This window comes from Acanthisitta chloris, unplaced genomic scaffold (genome assembly GCF_000695815.1).
Source record: "Acanthisitta chloris isolate BGI_N310 unplaced genomic scaffold, ASM69581v1 scaffold33083, whole genome shotgun sequence".
Classification (NCBI taxonomy): Eukaryota; Metazoa; Chordata; class Aves; order Passeriformes; family Acanthisittidae; genus Acanthisitta; species Acanthisitta chloris.
This window is the reverse complement of record NW_008663776.1, coordinates 30,709-45,064: the sequence shown is the minus strand read 5'-3', so window position 1 is coordinate 45,064 and position 14,356 is coordinate 30,709. Positions and strand designations below refer to the sequence as shown.

Here is a 14,356-nt window from a genome sequence, read left to right as displayed (position 1 = left end):
AGGGGCGCTCTCTGGTTGGGGGCTGTTTGCGGCCACGGAGGGGGCTGCTCAATTTAGGGGCTTTCTCAAGGCCTGGGAGCGTCTCTGGGCTGGGGCGTGCTGCCTGCTTCGGCGATGCTGCCGGCCCTGGGGAATGCCTGGCTCTGGGATCGGTTCCTGGCTGCGGGCAGTGCTGCCCGGTTTGCCTGGTCTGGGGGTGCTGGCAGGCTGGGGTGCCACAGAAACACACCTGGGATGAAGGCAGGGCAGGTTTGTGAGCTCCCTTCCGCCTGCTGCTCTGCCACGAGTGGGAGGGCTTGGTCTGCAGCTGCCGCGGAAAGCTGTGTGGGTTTGGGTGGTGGCTTCTTGGCCTCTCTGCCTGCCTCCACTAGGCTCCACGTAAGATCTGGCTTCCCCTGTGGTGTGTGTTCTGCCCTGCTGCTGGAAGCTGCTTGCCCTTGCCCAGAGAAGGGAGTTTAGCTCTTGACCAGGCTCAGAGCTGGGCACCTTTGCATCTGTGAATCACACGTGGCAGCAGCAAAGGGGCAGGTGTGTGTCCCCCTGTTCTACTCTTTCTCTGACCTGTTGTAAGCAGCATCTGCTGCTGAAAAAGATACCCTGGCACTGCAGCAGTGCATCTCATATGGTGCCAGTGTGGCCAGGCTGTGTGCTATGCTTGGGCATTCAGGCTGTTTCAGCAGTGCTGGTACCAGGCTAGCTGTTCTTGGGAAGAGCTAGAGGCACTCCCCACTGCCCTCGGGTGTTTCTCCCTTGTCCTGACAGAGGTGAAATCATGTCTGTCATGTTTCAAGTGCTTCTAGGACAGTTGTCATTGTGCTGTCTGCTCGATTTGGGTAGTAAATTATGTGTTTCTGTTTATTGTTTTATCCCCTGTTTTGAGTTTCTGACACAGGGCATTCAGGGCCATTGATCCAGGCTGGTTTTTGCTTTGTTCCTACTATTTTGCTCAGCAGTACTGCAGAAGGGATGCCAGGCAGTGCTGCTCCGGTCCTGGGTGTTGGGGTGGCCCTGAGGAAAGGGGCTTTAGGAAACCCTTTCCCAAGCCTAGCTGAAGCTCAGGGGGTTGCAGTGACATTTGCATAACTTGGCAAGGTCACTGACTTGCTTGGATTCACCTTAGTTTCTGCTCTCTCTGAGATTGCCAGCAAGCATTTAATTCCTGTAGCCTTTGCCCCTGTTGCATCTTCCTCTTGCTCTGTCACAAAGTGCTGTGACAGACAGCTGTCTAGGGAACAGGAGAGTCTTCCAGTGGTGGTTGGCTATTGGTGCAGTCAGAATTGGGAGAGGGATGTAACCTATCAATTTGAAGCTGGATGGAACTAGCCACTTGAATTTATTCTTCTTGTCCCAGCACGTCAGATCAGCTCTGGTAGCATTCTTTGCGTTCTAGTAATACCAGGAAGTCTCCTGAATTTGTAGTCTCGTGGTGGGTATTCACTCGTAAACACTTCTGTGTACTATGGCTGTGTCTGCTTTGATCCCTGTAAATCCAGCAGCTGGGTCTTTTGCTCTGTAGTCAGTGATACTCTGTTGTAGTCTCCAGTTCATCTGCATTTGTCTAATCCCATCTCCTTCTCTCTCTCTCCATTTTGGTTAGTGGAATAATCTAATAACCTGTTAAGCAGAAGATTAACCAGTTCCGTATTGCTAAAGGATACAGAGTAGGAGAGAAAGGCAGAAGTCAGGACATGAGTAAAAGTGCAGTGTGGTTGCCAGTTCTGGCAGTTTGGCAGTGTTGGGACCTGCAACCCTGTGCTGGCTCAGTGCTTCTGGCCCAGTCTTGGTGCCAACATTGCATGTGTTTCTGGCTTGGTTCTGCCTTTGGTTGGAGTGGGGTCTGTGTTGTCTGGAGTGTGGCTTAATGCCTTGTCTGCTTTGGGAAGATTTAGAGCTGTTGGACAGGTGGAACTGAGAGCAGGGTCAGCAGTTAGTTGGTTTTGGGCTCTTGTGTGATGTAATTAGTTTAAAAACTCTTGCTGTTTTTATGGCTGATTCCTGTTGTTTAATCCAGGTACATCAACCTCCAAGAAAGGGAGAAGTCTAAAGGCAGCATCTTCCCCAGCAGGTTTTGTTCTAGACATCTGTTTGTCTTATGTCCTCTCTGGAGTGGTGCCTGTGAAGAATGACGTCAAGAGGTGCTGGGACTGCTTTCTCAAGGAAGAATTACAGGCTGAGCACTGAGCCAGAAAAGTCCAGGGTCGCAGGTATGGGCCTGTACATGCTGTGTGGAAACTGGACCACTGCATCCCTTGCCTTGCTTGAGATCAACTGCCTTCCAGATGCAGTTGCCTTGCTAATGTGAGGTGTGGTAGGGCTGAAACTGAGTAAATCCCTGAACCAAGATGGGATTTGGGGAGGGGGGAACATTCCTGTAGTACTAAGGACTGCAGAAACTCGTGTCACAGAGCCTTTTCTTCAGCACACAGTCCCGCCCTGTAAGGCTGGAGAATGTTGTGTTGCCTGCCTGCCATCTGATTTCAGGCTCATCTCATTTAAGGAGTTCTCCTTCCAGGATGAACAGCTTGTCGAGTTCTCAGATTCTGAGAAATTTTGGTACCTGCCAGACAGTGTTTTTTCTCTTGGACTCACTAATCCAGCAGAAGTGTGCTTATAAGACCACAAATCTGGCATTTGAGGGCACTGTTGCACTCAGAGAAATAAAGAATGCTGCATCAATGTGGCACTAGAGGTTGTTTAGCACAGCAAAAGCAAAGGTGGGGCACATGTCATTAAAGAGGGCTGTGGGTTAGATGAGATGAACTTCGGCTGCAGTCTTTCCCCCTCAGCATCTCCTAGTGCAGTTAAGAGACATCCTGGATATGAATAGGACATCAGGAATTGCAGTAGTGTTAAGAGGTTTGGTTTGGTTTGGGTTTTTTGAATTAAATTGGATTCCTACCTCCAGCTTTTGAAGTTACTTTATCGGGAAGTAGCACAGCGGGATTCCTGAGGATGCATTTTCACCTGTGCAGAGCAGTTTATAGCCACCCATTTTCTATAGTAGAACAGCTTAAATTGGAAAGAGCCTTTGTTGTGGAGATGCATCCCATAATGCTGGATTCTGGTTCTGCTAGTGAGGACAGTAAGGTGATGAATAACTTCTTCAAGCTGCGTTTTCCACTGTGTTGATCAGCAAATGTGAACACCATTTTCCCATAGTTCCTAGTTTCTTTCTTGTACATGAAATTAATGTTTGAGGACTCCCTAAGCTTATTTCCTTTCTGTATTTCACAAGGGATCGTGAACAGCAGGCTGCTGAATGATTATCTGCATCGAGTCTTTACCAATGCTGATGGGAACCAGCCTGCAGCTGCTTACAGGTATCAGACTTCTCATTCCCCAGGTGGCAAGTGATACCACCCCCAGATATACAGCACAGGGGTGAAATGAAAGATCTTTTAGTGCCACACAGTGATCTGTGTTAAAAGCACAGCAGCACCATGTTACAGAAATGACTCTGAGGTCTGCTCTTTCAATGGTTTTCTCAAATTGCAGGGCTTGCTAGGAAGGGGTTTTTGCTAGAAAAATCCCATCTACAAAATCACTAGGCAGTATTTTGGAAATAAGTAGGCAAGTAGGCATTCACCTTATTGTTCCTGTTCCCCCTTTACTTGTAAGGTAGTGCAAAATGCACAGGTTTTAGGAATGAAAAATAGGTTGTCAATGCACTGTAAATTAAAGGCTGTTTACTGTTACTGATACATGCAATACCGTACATTTTTCAGGCTGTGGAACTGTTGGTGTAGTCCAACAGTAGTAGGTAGGAGTCACCAAAGGAGAAGAAACACAAAATTCCTGTTTAGTGACTGGGTTTTTTTCTGTTTGTTTTCAGTTCTCCTTTACCTTATATCCTAAAAATTGTAATGTTGGATGAGCAAGATTTCCTTTGCATCTAGCACTTTAGCCAGAGGCAAGTCAGAGAGGTTTGGGGCAGGTAGAGTGTGGCAGTGTGAGGCCTGTGGATGTGCCTGTTGCTGGCTGGCAGTGCTGCAGTGACTGGGTCACATTCCATGGGCTATACATAGTCCTGCCAGCTCCAATGTGAGCTCAGAGCTGCTATAAATAGCTCTTGGTGAGCTAGAGTGATGGTGCAGGGGAGGCAAAGTGGGTCATGTTACTTTGCCACAAGCTCTCCTGCCAGCGTTGCTTGGAGCGTTCCATCTGCCTGGGCATTTTGGTTTTCAGTGTTTCTGATGTCTTTGCCTGGTAATGAAAGACACAGAAGCACAGAACTGATACTTTGTTGAACTGGTCTTTCTTTTTTCTGCCTTCCACCCTTTTCCTTGGACTTGGCTTTTTGATAGGAAGCCCAGTTGCAGTCAGAGGTCTTGAAAATAACATTTGCTGTATGAGAGCAACTTTTATGGTATGACATCTTGCCTAAATTCCTCATAGAGGATCTCACTGCAGACATCTCTCTGGCTGTCTCATGCTTTTCTAACCTTCTTCCAGAAGCTCAGGTGGCTTTGGAAATGGGAAGCAAGGATAGGAACAACTGGTGATTCTCACAGTAAAAGGAAGCTCTTCTGCAAGGAACAGCAAAGTAAACTAGCCTTGGAAGGAGAGAACTAGGGGAGGGCAGTAAGTTCTGTAAAACAGTGGCCCAAAGAGGGTGCATAAGCAACTTTTCAGTATGACAGCAAAATGATTTAGAGAGGGTGCTGGGCTAGCCTGACCTTTGTCTGAACTGCTGCAGCTACTGCTGTGGTCGTCTGTCTTCTTTTGTATTACAGAATACTTCGGGGAACAAAAAGAATCCTGACTTAATGCCATGTTTATATGATGCTGACTGCAGCAAAGTCGTGCTCCGCAGTTGTGGGTAGTACAGCTGTTTTCTTGCTGCCACTGCACCACATTACGGTTTTCGTACTGGCACAAAACACTCCTGAGCAGACTGACTGAAGAGTGTTAGATTCTTTGTTAACTACTTGGCTTGTTCTTGCTGTGTTTGGTCCTTGGTTCATTTGTTGCCCCAACACACTGGGCAGCAAATTCTTTAGATTCATGACATGAAACAGGTGACAGAACTTCACAGTTCATGTCTCTCAGTGCAGGACACATGTGTCTGGGCTGCAACTCTTGAAAAATTTGAGGCAGTTTCCTGAAGAGCTCCTGTGTACATTTATTCCCTAGAAAGCACCTGACGTTCCAGAACCTGCAGGAGCACCTTGACCGGTTGCTAGCAGAGGAGAATGGCTCTGAAGACAGTCGAGGTAGGAGATACTGAATGCCTTTGCAATTTTGTGCTTCTGCTTATGTTGCTTAGTTGGGAAGGACAAGTTGTATCATGAAAGGCACTTCCTGAGTGAGTGGAGTGTTGTTCTGCCTTCCTGTGCTCTAATTTATTATACCTTTAAATCCTGCCTCTGAGGGGCTCATCAGCCAGCCTGGAGCAGGTCTATTTGCAGATGGAGAAGGCATATTTCCAGGCAAAAATGCCTACAAGAACAGCTTTGGGGTAAATGTTGAATGTGTTTTACTGACAATAATCTACAGAGCCATTGCTTCGACCAGCAGTGTGCAGTGCTACCAGTGGAAAATGCAGAGGCTTGTTTACAATTTTTACTGGTCTGTAGGTGTTCACTTTGGGCCTCAGACTGTTACCTGTGTTCTTACTAGCATCCATTTCCCTGAATGAGTCAGGATGTGGCAGGATACCACCTTGCTCCCCTCCTAGAAAGAGGAAATTTTCTTTCTGGCCACAACCAAAGTGTGATATGTTGGCCAAACCTTTGGCTTAGAGTTTAGTCATTGAATTTTGTCAAAGTAAAGTTTTCAGGTGATGTGGAAAACTTAACATATGTCCTCCGTGCTGCATAGCTGAGACCTTGTGTACTGCTGTGAAAACTTCCTTTTAAATCTCACTGGTGTCTCCTTTCCTAACATGGTCTAACATGGGCAACACTATCTTACTCGCTCAGGAATCCACGGATTCCTCCTCTGTAGCAGAATCCAGGTTCTGTTTCAGTCTTATCAGGTATACTGTTAAATCCTGCACAACCTTTCCTAACAGGATTTCTGCAACTCTTGTTTCAGATCAGGTAGCAGAGGGCCGGCTCGGTCCCTCTACTGTGGTGTTGGACCACACCAGCGGGTTTGAGGGACTCCTGCTGGTTGATGATGACTTACTTGGGGTGAGTGCTATGCTAGGCACAACAGAAAATGGTTTTGTGGGACTAAAGGCACTTTGTGTTTGTTCCCCACTTCGTGGTTTGTTCTTCATAACAGATCCCTGTCACTGGCTTTGTAGTGTGTTGTAAACGGAGTCTGCCCAGAAAGCTACAGGATCCTGGAAGAAACAAGCTCTCCTGTGAAAAGTTCTAGCAGTACCTCTAAGTCTCAGCAAGCTCTGAGTGGAGCTGCAAGGAAGTGAAAGGATTACTCTGGCCCAGGGGCTCACTTGGCTAACCAGAGGAAAGGCCAGCAGCCAGCTTTCCTGTCCCTCCCTCCAACAGACTGCCTCTTCCTTTCTTCCTTCTGGTCTTCTCTCAAGGGTAGAAAGAGGCTGAACCTGAGGCTTTCCTTTCTCCTTTGTTTCCACTAGCTCCTTGCTTGCTTCTTAGTTGATGTTCCTCATGTCAAAAGTCAGCTGAAAGAATCCACTGGAATTTAACCCTGTCTTACTTCAGTTGAATTTCTGCACTCCTTTCAGCCCCTCACTGAGCACACACATCCTCTGCTCCTGAGCTCATTCCCTTCTTAATCTATGCATGCTTTTTTGCCTTTAGCAAAGAAGGCTGCCTAGTCTCCCCTTTGCCATTAACCACTTGCTGTAACTTTCTTTGGCTGTCATTAGAACTGACCCTTAGAACAGATAGAACTGGCTTGTCTGTGAATTCCTTGTTCCTACTTTCCTCTATTCTTCATGGTCTGTCCCGAGATTGTGAAAGTCAGGAGGTAACAGGATTCAGTTTCTGGTCAGCCTGCCAATCCTGGGCTTTAGTCTGGACATCATGAGCCTTTAGTTTTGTTCTAATTTGACCAGAGTTCAGATGTCGTTCCCATATAATAGTCACTTTGTATACACTCTTGTCACAATTCACTGGGAACCTGTCTGTCACCATGTTGCCCTTGTACTGCTGCCGTGCTGTGTGCTTCACTGGGGTTTATCAAAGTACAGATGAGCTGTGGGAAGGACCTGGATGGTTCCCCAGGACCAGTCGGCTCCAAGTGCAGCTGCTGAGATGGGGAAGATGTCCCTTCCCTTCCCTGTACTTGTGAATAGCTCTCCATCTTGCTTGGGTTTTGAGGGCTAGAATAGAGGGAATAGGAAGGGTTGAACAAGGCTATCTCTTTGCCTGACTCTAAAATATCTTTTGTTTATTGGTTCAGGTGATTGGCCACAGTAACTTCGGGTCCATCAGGGCCACGACTTGTGTGTATAAAGGTAAGGAGATAAACCTGTGATGCTTTGAGAAAAGACCGTGGGAAAAGGGTATGGAGAGTTACACAGCTAAAGAGATCAGGAATATGTTCAAGATCTTGAGCACTCTCTTCCCCAGTTCATCCACTAGCTTTTCCAGGGCATCAGAAGCATGAAGCGTTGTGAGTGAAGAGGTGGGAGGGGAATCCTGGAGGTGTCCCAAAGCTCCTTTGTGTGCACATTTATTTCTGTGGGAGCAGTGTCAGGTTCAGCTTCTCTACCAGTGAGCCAGGTGGCAGGGATTCACTGCGTGTCATCTCTTTTTCTTTTAGGGAAATGGATTTATGAGGTGCTCATCTCCTCCCAGGGACTCATGCAGATTGGCTGGTGTACTCTCAACTGCAGATTTAATCAGGAGGTAGTGTAACTACTGCATGTGGCTCTGTGTTTATCCACTGCTTTTTAGGTCAGTGTGGAGCATAGCATTGGTGCTGTGCTACTGCATTTTGTGCCCAGTACGCACACTAAAAATGCTACGTCTGCTGTTTTAAGAGTCTTTGCTACTCTTTGACCTGTGTTCACAGAATGGTTAACAGTGTGAAACCCTTGCATGCTGGGTGTGTTGCTGTGCTCTTACTGCACATAAGCCACTGCTACGTGTTGACTTTCAACTAGTGTCTTCTCTGGAAAGTGTGTGCGTCTGCAGCCTGGCTCTCGAGATGGCCCTCAATAGCTGCTGCAGATTAACTAACTTGTCACTTTGCAACATATGAGAGGAGAGGTAACGGGCATCCTGGGGGGCTGCTTTGGCAGAACCTGCAAGTGTAGCATGCCAGTACTCTTCTTCCGACCCAAAAATGAGTGGTGTATTTCTCTGAACCAAAGATTGCAGACCACTGGATTCAATCCTAGAATGAAGAATTTTCCTGGGCAGAGCATGTGCTAGCTGCTTTCCTTGTCTGCTGATCTCCCCCTTAAAACTGCTCTTGCATTGAGAGAAATTCTCTATGCTTGGTCTGGTCTGAGTCTCCTCTTTCATACTTTGGTGCAGGAAGGAGTTGGAGATACGCCAGATTCATATGCATATGATGGAAACAGGGTGCGCAAGTGGAATGTGACTACTACCAATTATGGCAAAGTGAGTAGCTGTCCTCCCAGAAATGGGATGTAGAGGAAGGAAGAGAGAATAGGTGGCTCCTTCTGCTGTCTGGATTCTGCTGGGCCTTGTGAAATGCCCTCAAGCTGTCCTACCTTCTTCAGTCTGCTCTTGAGGAGGCTGTGTGCCAGCAGTTGTTTGTAATTTATGGGTGCTGGATGTGCTGTCTGGGTGCTTTGTCTGCCCCAGCAGACTGATTCCCAGCATAGTGCTGCTGTCAGTCTCTGGAAGGCTCTGGTTCTCTGTGGCACGTCAGAGCAGGATGCATTGTTGGGATAAATACACATTCCTAGTGCCAAAGAGGAAAAAAGATCCCATTCAGGGGCTTTACATGCAGCTTCCAGAAGTGTCTGAAAATGCAACGTGAGCTGCTGTGAGAAGGAACTCTCCTTCAAGCCTGAATCACAAGGGATTGGCTGGGGTGCAGTCTTTATTCTAATGTGGGAACACCCTGGATATATGTTGAATCTTTTCTTTCCCTTTCCTGCAGTCTTGGGCAGCAGGAGACATCGTCAGCTGTCTGATAGACCTTGATGAGGGCACCATTGCTTTCTGCTTGTAAGCATCTTTGTCCTGTTCCCTGCTTTGTTGGTGTCTCTGTAACCTAAAGGTTTCCTCACTGCTCAGCAGGTTGCTGAGCCCTATTTCTACCCCTCCTAAGTTCCTTACTAGTTCCAGCCTTTTCTGCTTTGTGTTCAGAAACCATCTGCACAGGTTGTTGAGTCTCCCAAGTTCAGTTGAGAGCATTTGGCAGAAGAATGCCCCAATATCTCTGCAAAGCCAGGATTCTGGAGGGGAGAGCCTTTCTTGTGATGCTTAATGGCGCACCTGACTGAGTCGCACTGATTGCTTTTGTGGTCAGTGTAGACCTTGCCTGTGCTAAATTCACAAGGAGCTGTGGAAAGGCTGATAAATCTCCAGCTTCCAGTTCCTATGCACAATGAGAATTGTTCCCTGGCCCTGGCCTGCGAGAAGTCAGTCAAAATTAAAAACAGTTAGATGATCCATGTCATCTGTTGTAAAAGAGTAGATTGAAAGCATTATCCTTCATTGCCACCAACATCCAATAGGTGAGACCAAAAACATGGCTGCCTCTAAAATGTTCTGCTGTACAGGTTTGGGTTGCCCTTGAAGCCAAGTGAGCTCTGCACATTGTGCAGATTCCAGCGCCTTCCTGTGTTGTTGTATGAAAATGAGAGTGCCTCCACGCTTCCCGTGGCTGGTACTCAGCAAAGCTGGGACATTTGATGCATGCCAGGTTAAGAGTGACACGAGGCATGACTGACTGCTGTGTCCATGTTGGCAAGTTGCTGGGAGGGGAGTGCAGATAGCTGTATTGCCCAGCTGACCTCAGACCCCCTCCTGCTGTGACTAAAGTCTTGTGGTTTTCTTTCTTTCAGGAATGGCATATCTCTGGGAACTGCGTTTGATAACATCACAAGGGGTGCAGGAATGGCTTACTTCCCTGCCATCAGCCTCTCATTCAAAGAGTCTGTTGCCTTTAACTTTGGAAGTCGTCCACTCCGATATCCTTTAGGTGTGGGGAGGGGAGGTCTGAAGGGAGAAAAGCCTGTCCTGAGACCATCTTTAGAGGCTGTAGAATATTACATACCTGACTGCAGTTCACTTTCTGCTGTCAGCTCTTGTGCACAGAGTCAAGGAGAGAAGAATCAAATACCCTCTCAGCTGGAGCAGAACTGCAGGGCATACAAGCATCTGTTTTTGAAATGAGAGCTGCTTTCAGCTCTGAATCAGCAGCCACTGCTGCAGCTGAGGGCTGCCTGTTCCCAGGCACTCAGATCCTGCAAAGATCTCACTCTCTAGTTTCGGAAACCTTAATGCTGCTGTACTGCTGAGCTTCTTGTCCACTGGTTTCTTCTGCCTTCCAGCCATAGGGGATCTCTGACATGGCATTAGTGTTACCTGCTGCCTTCCTGTGAAAATACTGAAGCCTGCAGCTCCTGTCAGAGCAGTCCTGTCTGTGCCTGCTGCTAGCTGTAATGGGAGCTCCAGACAGTCTTTCTGATTAAAAAAGTATTTCTCATCAGGCAGAAGTGTGGTGTTAAATACTTGCTGCTTGCAATGTTGAAGAAGTGGGGATAAGAATTTGTGGCTTATCATCCATGTAGAAGGCACTGTAGTTTGAACTGTGGTTGAGGCATGCATGGGTATAAAGTAAAATAGACAGTCTTTTCTTTGCACAAACAAAAGTCCTGAAAGGATCAAATTGCATTTCCCTTAACACTTGCCTACTTATCCCGTGGAAGGTTACCGGCCCTTGCAAGATCCTCCCGTGGCAGACCTAGTGAAGGCTCGCAAGCTGTTAGGCTACTTGAAGAATGTGATCCATATTGGAATAGATGTGACGGTAGGTGGACTCACGGGATGGCACCATGCTGAGAAATGCAGTTCTGCACTTCTCATCACATGCTGCCAGCTCGGATACAGCAGAGAGTCTAAATGCTTCCATGCTTTTGCATGGGGCATGCATGTCCCTTGAGCTCTTTGGCTTGGAAAGTGGGGTTCCTGATAGTTAGGGGACTTAATTTAAATCATACTGGTCTTTGTTGTTCTCAGTCCTATGAAGTTTCATTGCCATTATTCAAGAGATTGTTTGTCAGGGTCAGAACTGCTAGATTAGGTTTTGCACCCTTGAAGCAGTTTGTTCATATCCTAAACTTTTTACTGCTGTCTGGTACAATGATGTGATGAAATTCTGGCAGGTTTGCCTTGAGAACTGTTATGGCTGTGACACCGTTTGCTGGAAACCACTATTTTCCACTGGGGTTAGATGATCTGTATGCCCAAAGCATAGGGAATGCCATCTGCTGTGGTCTTGGCTTGAATGGAGGCCTGCTTTACTGGCTGAATTCCTCTGTGGGGGTTCCCATTTAGAAATTATCATGTGCACTTAAACCTTTTTTAGAAAAACTTTGTCAAGGTGCCTGCATGTGGTGAGTAGTAACTGACATCTGGACTGCACTGCAGCTCTCTAGAGGCATGGGCCTAGCTTCTTTGCTGTACTAAATACCCATGTTTAAAGTTTTTACTGCAGTCAGGCATAAGACAGTAAACAGTGGTGGCTCCAGGCCTCTGATTCATTCAGTCATTGGTGTACAGGTGGATTGGGGTGAATCCAAGCTGTGTGCTGGGTTTGTCATTGCAGGAGGGGAAGCTGGTGGAGAAGGACACATCTATGTGGCAGCTGCACGGAGAACCCACAGTGTTGATTACGTTAGCTCACATCTTCAATTATTTCTCCCCTCTTATGGTGAGTTTTGCCTGCCCATTGCAAACTTCTGTAGGAGTTTTTGCTGGGAAGTGACTGTGTCTTGGAGGACTGTTGATGTGGCTTTCTGTCTGCAGTGCAAGGTGTACCTGGTGGAAGATGTGCTTATGACCTTCCTGTTGAGCATCCTTGAGCGAGGAGGGGCAGTGGAGGCCCATCCCCTTATTCAGCAGCTGTTGGATCTCATGTGGCTTCTTATGGAGGTGAGCTGCTAGGGTGCTGGCTGGTTCCTCCCTAGGGGTCATGTGGACATCCTGGGAGGTGCTGAGGACAGGAACCTTTCCTAGAAAATGCTGGTAGCGTTCAGCTTCTTTCCCTTGCTGGTAAGAAAATTCCTTGTTTTGTGGTAAACCACCCTCTCACCTCGTTCATGTGGCTGCTGCTATACACCCAGGGAATGAGGATTGAATGCAGACACAGGCAATGAGTTAACCAGGCGTTTCTAAGTTTCTCCTGCGACTAAAGGAACTGATGGTTGTGAAGAACTTCCTGCTTCTGAGAACATCAAATTTATCAATAATCAGTTTCTTGGTTGTTCTTAATATGTGTGTGACTGTGGAGGTCTTAAGTGCTTCCATGTGCTTAAGAGATTGATCAGTGTGCAGGACTGGTGCACTCTCTCCGCCTTCAGCACTGCTGGGGAAAAGCTTCTCCAACTCCCCTTCTTGTCCAAGCTGGATGAAGTCACTCCTTCCTGGGACACTTGTCTGAGGCAGCCTTTGCTAGCAACTGGAAAGCCGCCACCGCAGGACTGCTTGTGTGGTTACACAGAGCCAGTCACTGCCAGGAATCTGCTTGGAGATAGCATGTCTGTCCTTTAGGGTAACCATTAACAGATATGGGCAGTGGCCCAGCCAGCTGTCGTGAGAAGTTTAATTGAAAAATGTCATCACTCCCTCAGGCCCACCATCTTAGCAGTGAATTTGTACACCCTGGTAGGGCTGCTGTTTTTGTGGAAGAGTTGACTGTCATCCTCCTGGTTGGCTATGAGCTCAACTCAAAAATGACAACTCTTCCATGATCACATTTACAGAAGAGTTACTTTTTTTCTTTCTAGGTTGCTTCTGCCAAAACTGGGTAGGTTCAGGGGATATGAGGACAGGTGACTCTGCCAAACAAGTAGGACCTGGGACTTTGGCTTTTTGTTGGTGACTTTTTGGATTGGTTTTACTAGTGCGGAAACTGGTTTGCCTGTAGCAAAATGATGGCACCACCTTCTGCTTGGACTCTCTCCTGTGGAGTCAAATGGACACTGGGTTCAGAGCACCTGCTTTTTCAGTTCATAAATGAATGCTTCCTTCCAAGATCACACTGGGAGCTGTAGCTGCTCCCAGCACCGTGCTGTTGCTTTTCAATGTGTTTCTTATTTTCTCAGGAGTATGAAGTACATGAGTGCCTCAAGCAGCTGCTGATGTCCCTGCTGCGGGCTTACAGGTTCTCTCCCATCATCCCAGACCTGGGATTACAAGTGAGTTGCACTTCTGAATCCCCAGGAGCCTGTGACTAGCCAGCTTCTGTTATGTTGTTATGTGCCTCATGTCCAAAGGTACACAGTGTTTTGGATTTTGCAGTTGTTTGGTCCAGAGATGGCAGTTTTGTCACATTGTACCTATTTGAGAGTTATATCCTTTTCGACAGATGGAGTCACTTTTGCTTTTCCTGTTTCTCTAGATTCACTACCTCCGGCTCACCATTGCAATCTTGAAGCATGAGAAGTCCAGGAAATACCTACTCAGCAATGTTCTGTATCCTTTGTGCATCCTCTTGTCTCAGTTCTTCCTGCCCACAATAATGCAGCCAAGGACACTTCAAGGATCCATGGCTCCTGGGAAGCATAAGCCATCCTGTCTTGGAGAGGTCATTTCTCAGGTCTCCTCTGCTTGGCATCATCCTCTACAAAGCCCTGCTTTGAGGAGCAGTGTTGTGTAGCTCACATCCTAGTAACACAGAGGAGCTAATTTCTACCTGAGTGACCTCCCTAATATCCCTAGAGCAAAGCCACTTTCAGAGCAGTCCAGATCTATACTAGCATTTAGGCAGCTGCTGTGATAGTTGCTTGGGGAAAAGGGGGTCTTCCCAGGAGAAGGGGGCTCTGGATCTTGCAGAGTTTTGAGTGGTTGTTTGGAAAGGGGTCTCTATCCCTCCAGCTCTGGAGACATGCCCTGTACCTTTGCCAGATGTAGCTTCTGTGCTTGCTTTAACTCGGCTGCAGCTTCGATGTGCTCCGTTCTGTTGTGTTCTTCTACATCAAGAGCCCTCTGCGCGTGGAGGAGGCTGGTTTGCAGGAGCTCATTCCCACCACGTGGTGGCCAAACCACTTCACTAAGGAGGTGAGTACAGGTACATCCACCAAGGCGGCTGAAGAAACGTTGCACCTGGCCGCCCCCATCATTTTCTGGCTGAGGAAATTGAATGGCCTGTGTTTCCAGCTGTATTAGTACTGGCAGATCCTGCAGAGCTGTGTGAGACCTGTAAGCTTTTCCATTGTCCTGTCATCATCTTTTTTTGTCCCCTTAGAGAGGACATTTGGAGTGCGTTGCTCAGACAG

The 14,356-nt window shown here is 47.4% G+C and overlaps 1 protein-coding gene across 1 annotated transcript in view; it reads left to right on the top strand.

The window, feature by feature from the left end:
• Window positions 1-2,010: 2,010 nt before the first annotated feature.
• The window catches only part of RNF123 (ring finger protein 123), a 33,292-nt gene continuing 20,946 nt past the window's right edge, over window positions 2,011-14,356 (top strand). The window contains exons 1-15 of the mRNA XM_009071097.1: window positions 2,011-2,204; window positions 3,236-3,320; window positions 5,134-5,213; window positions 6,037-6,134; window positions 7,333-7,387; window positions 7,696-7,781; window positions 8,415-8,501; window positions 9,010-9,077; window positions 9,920-10,045; window positions 10,773-10,887; window positions 11,686-11,790; window positions 11,886-12,011; window positions 13,184-13,276; window positions 13,480-13,553; window positions 14,021-14,138. Coding sequence (XP_009069345.1) covers window positions 2,123-2,204; window positions 3,236-3,320; window positions 5,134-5,213; window positions 6,037-6,134; window positions 7,333-7,387; window positions 7,696-7,781; window positions 8,415-8,501; window positions 9,010-9,077; window positions 9,920-10,045; window positions 10,773-10,887; window positions 11,686-11,790; window positions 11,886-12,011; window positions 13,184-13,276; window positions 13,480-13,553; window positions 14,021-14,138 — 1,398 coding nt within the window. The 5' untranslated portion in view covers window positions 2,011-2,122. The remainder of the gene's footprint in view (window positions 2,205-3,235; window positions 3,321-5,133; window positions 5,214-6,036; window positions 6,135-7,332; window positions 7,388-7,695; window positions 7,782-8,414; window positions 8,502-9,009; window positions 9,078-9,919; window positions 10,046-10,772; window positions 10,888-11,685; window positions 11,791-11,885; window positions 12,012-13,183; window positions 13,277-13,479; window positions 13,554-14,020; window positions 14,139-14,356) is intronic.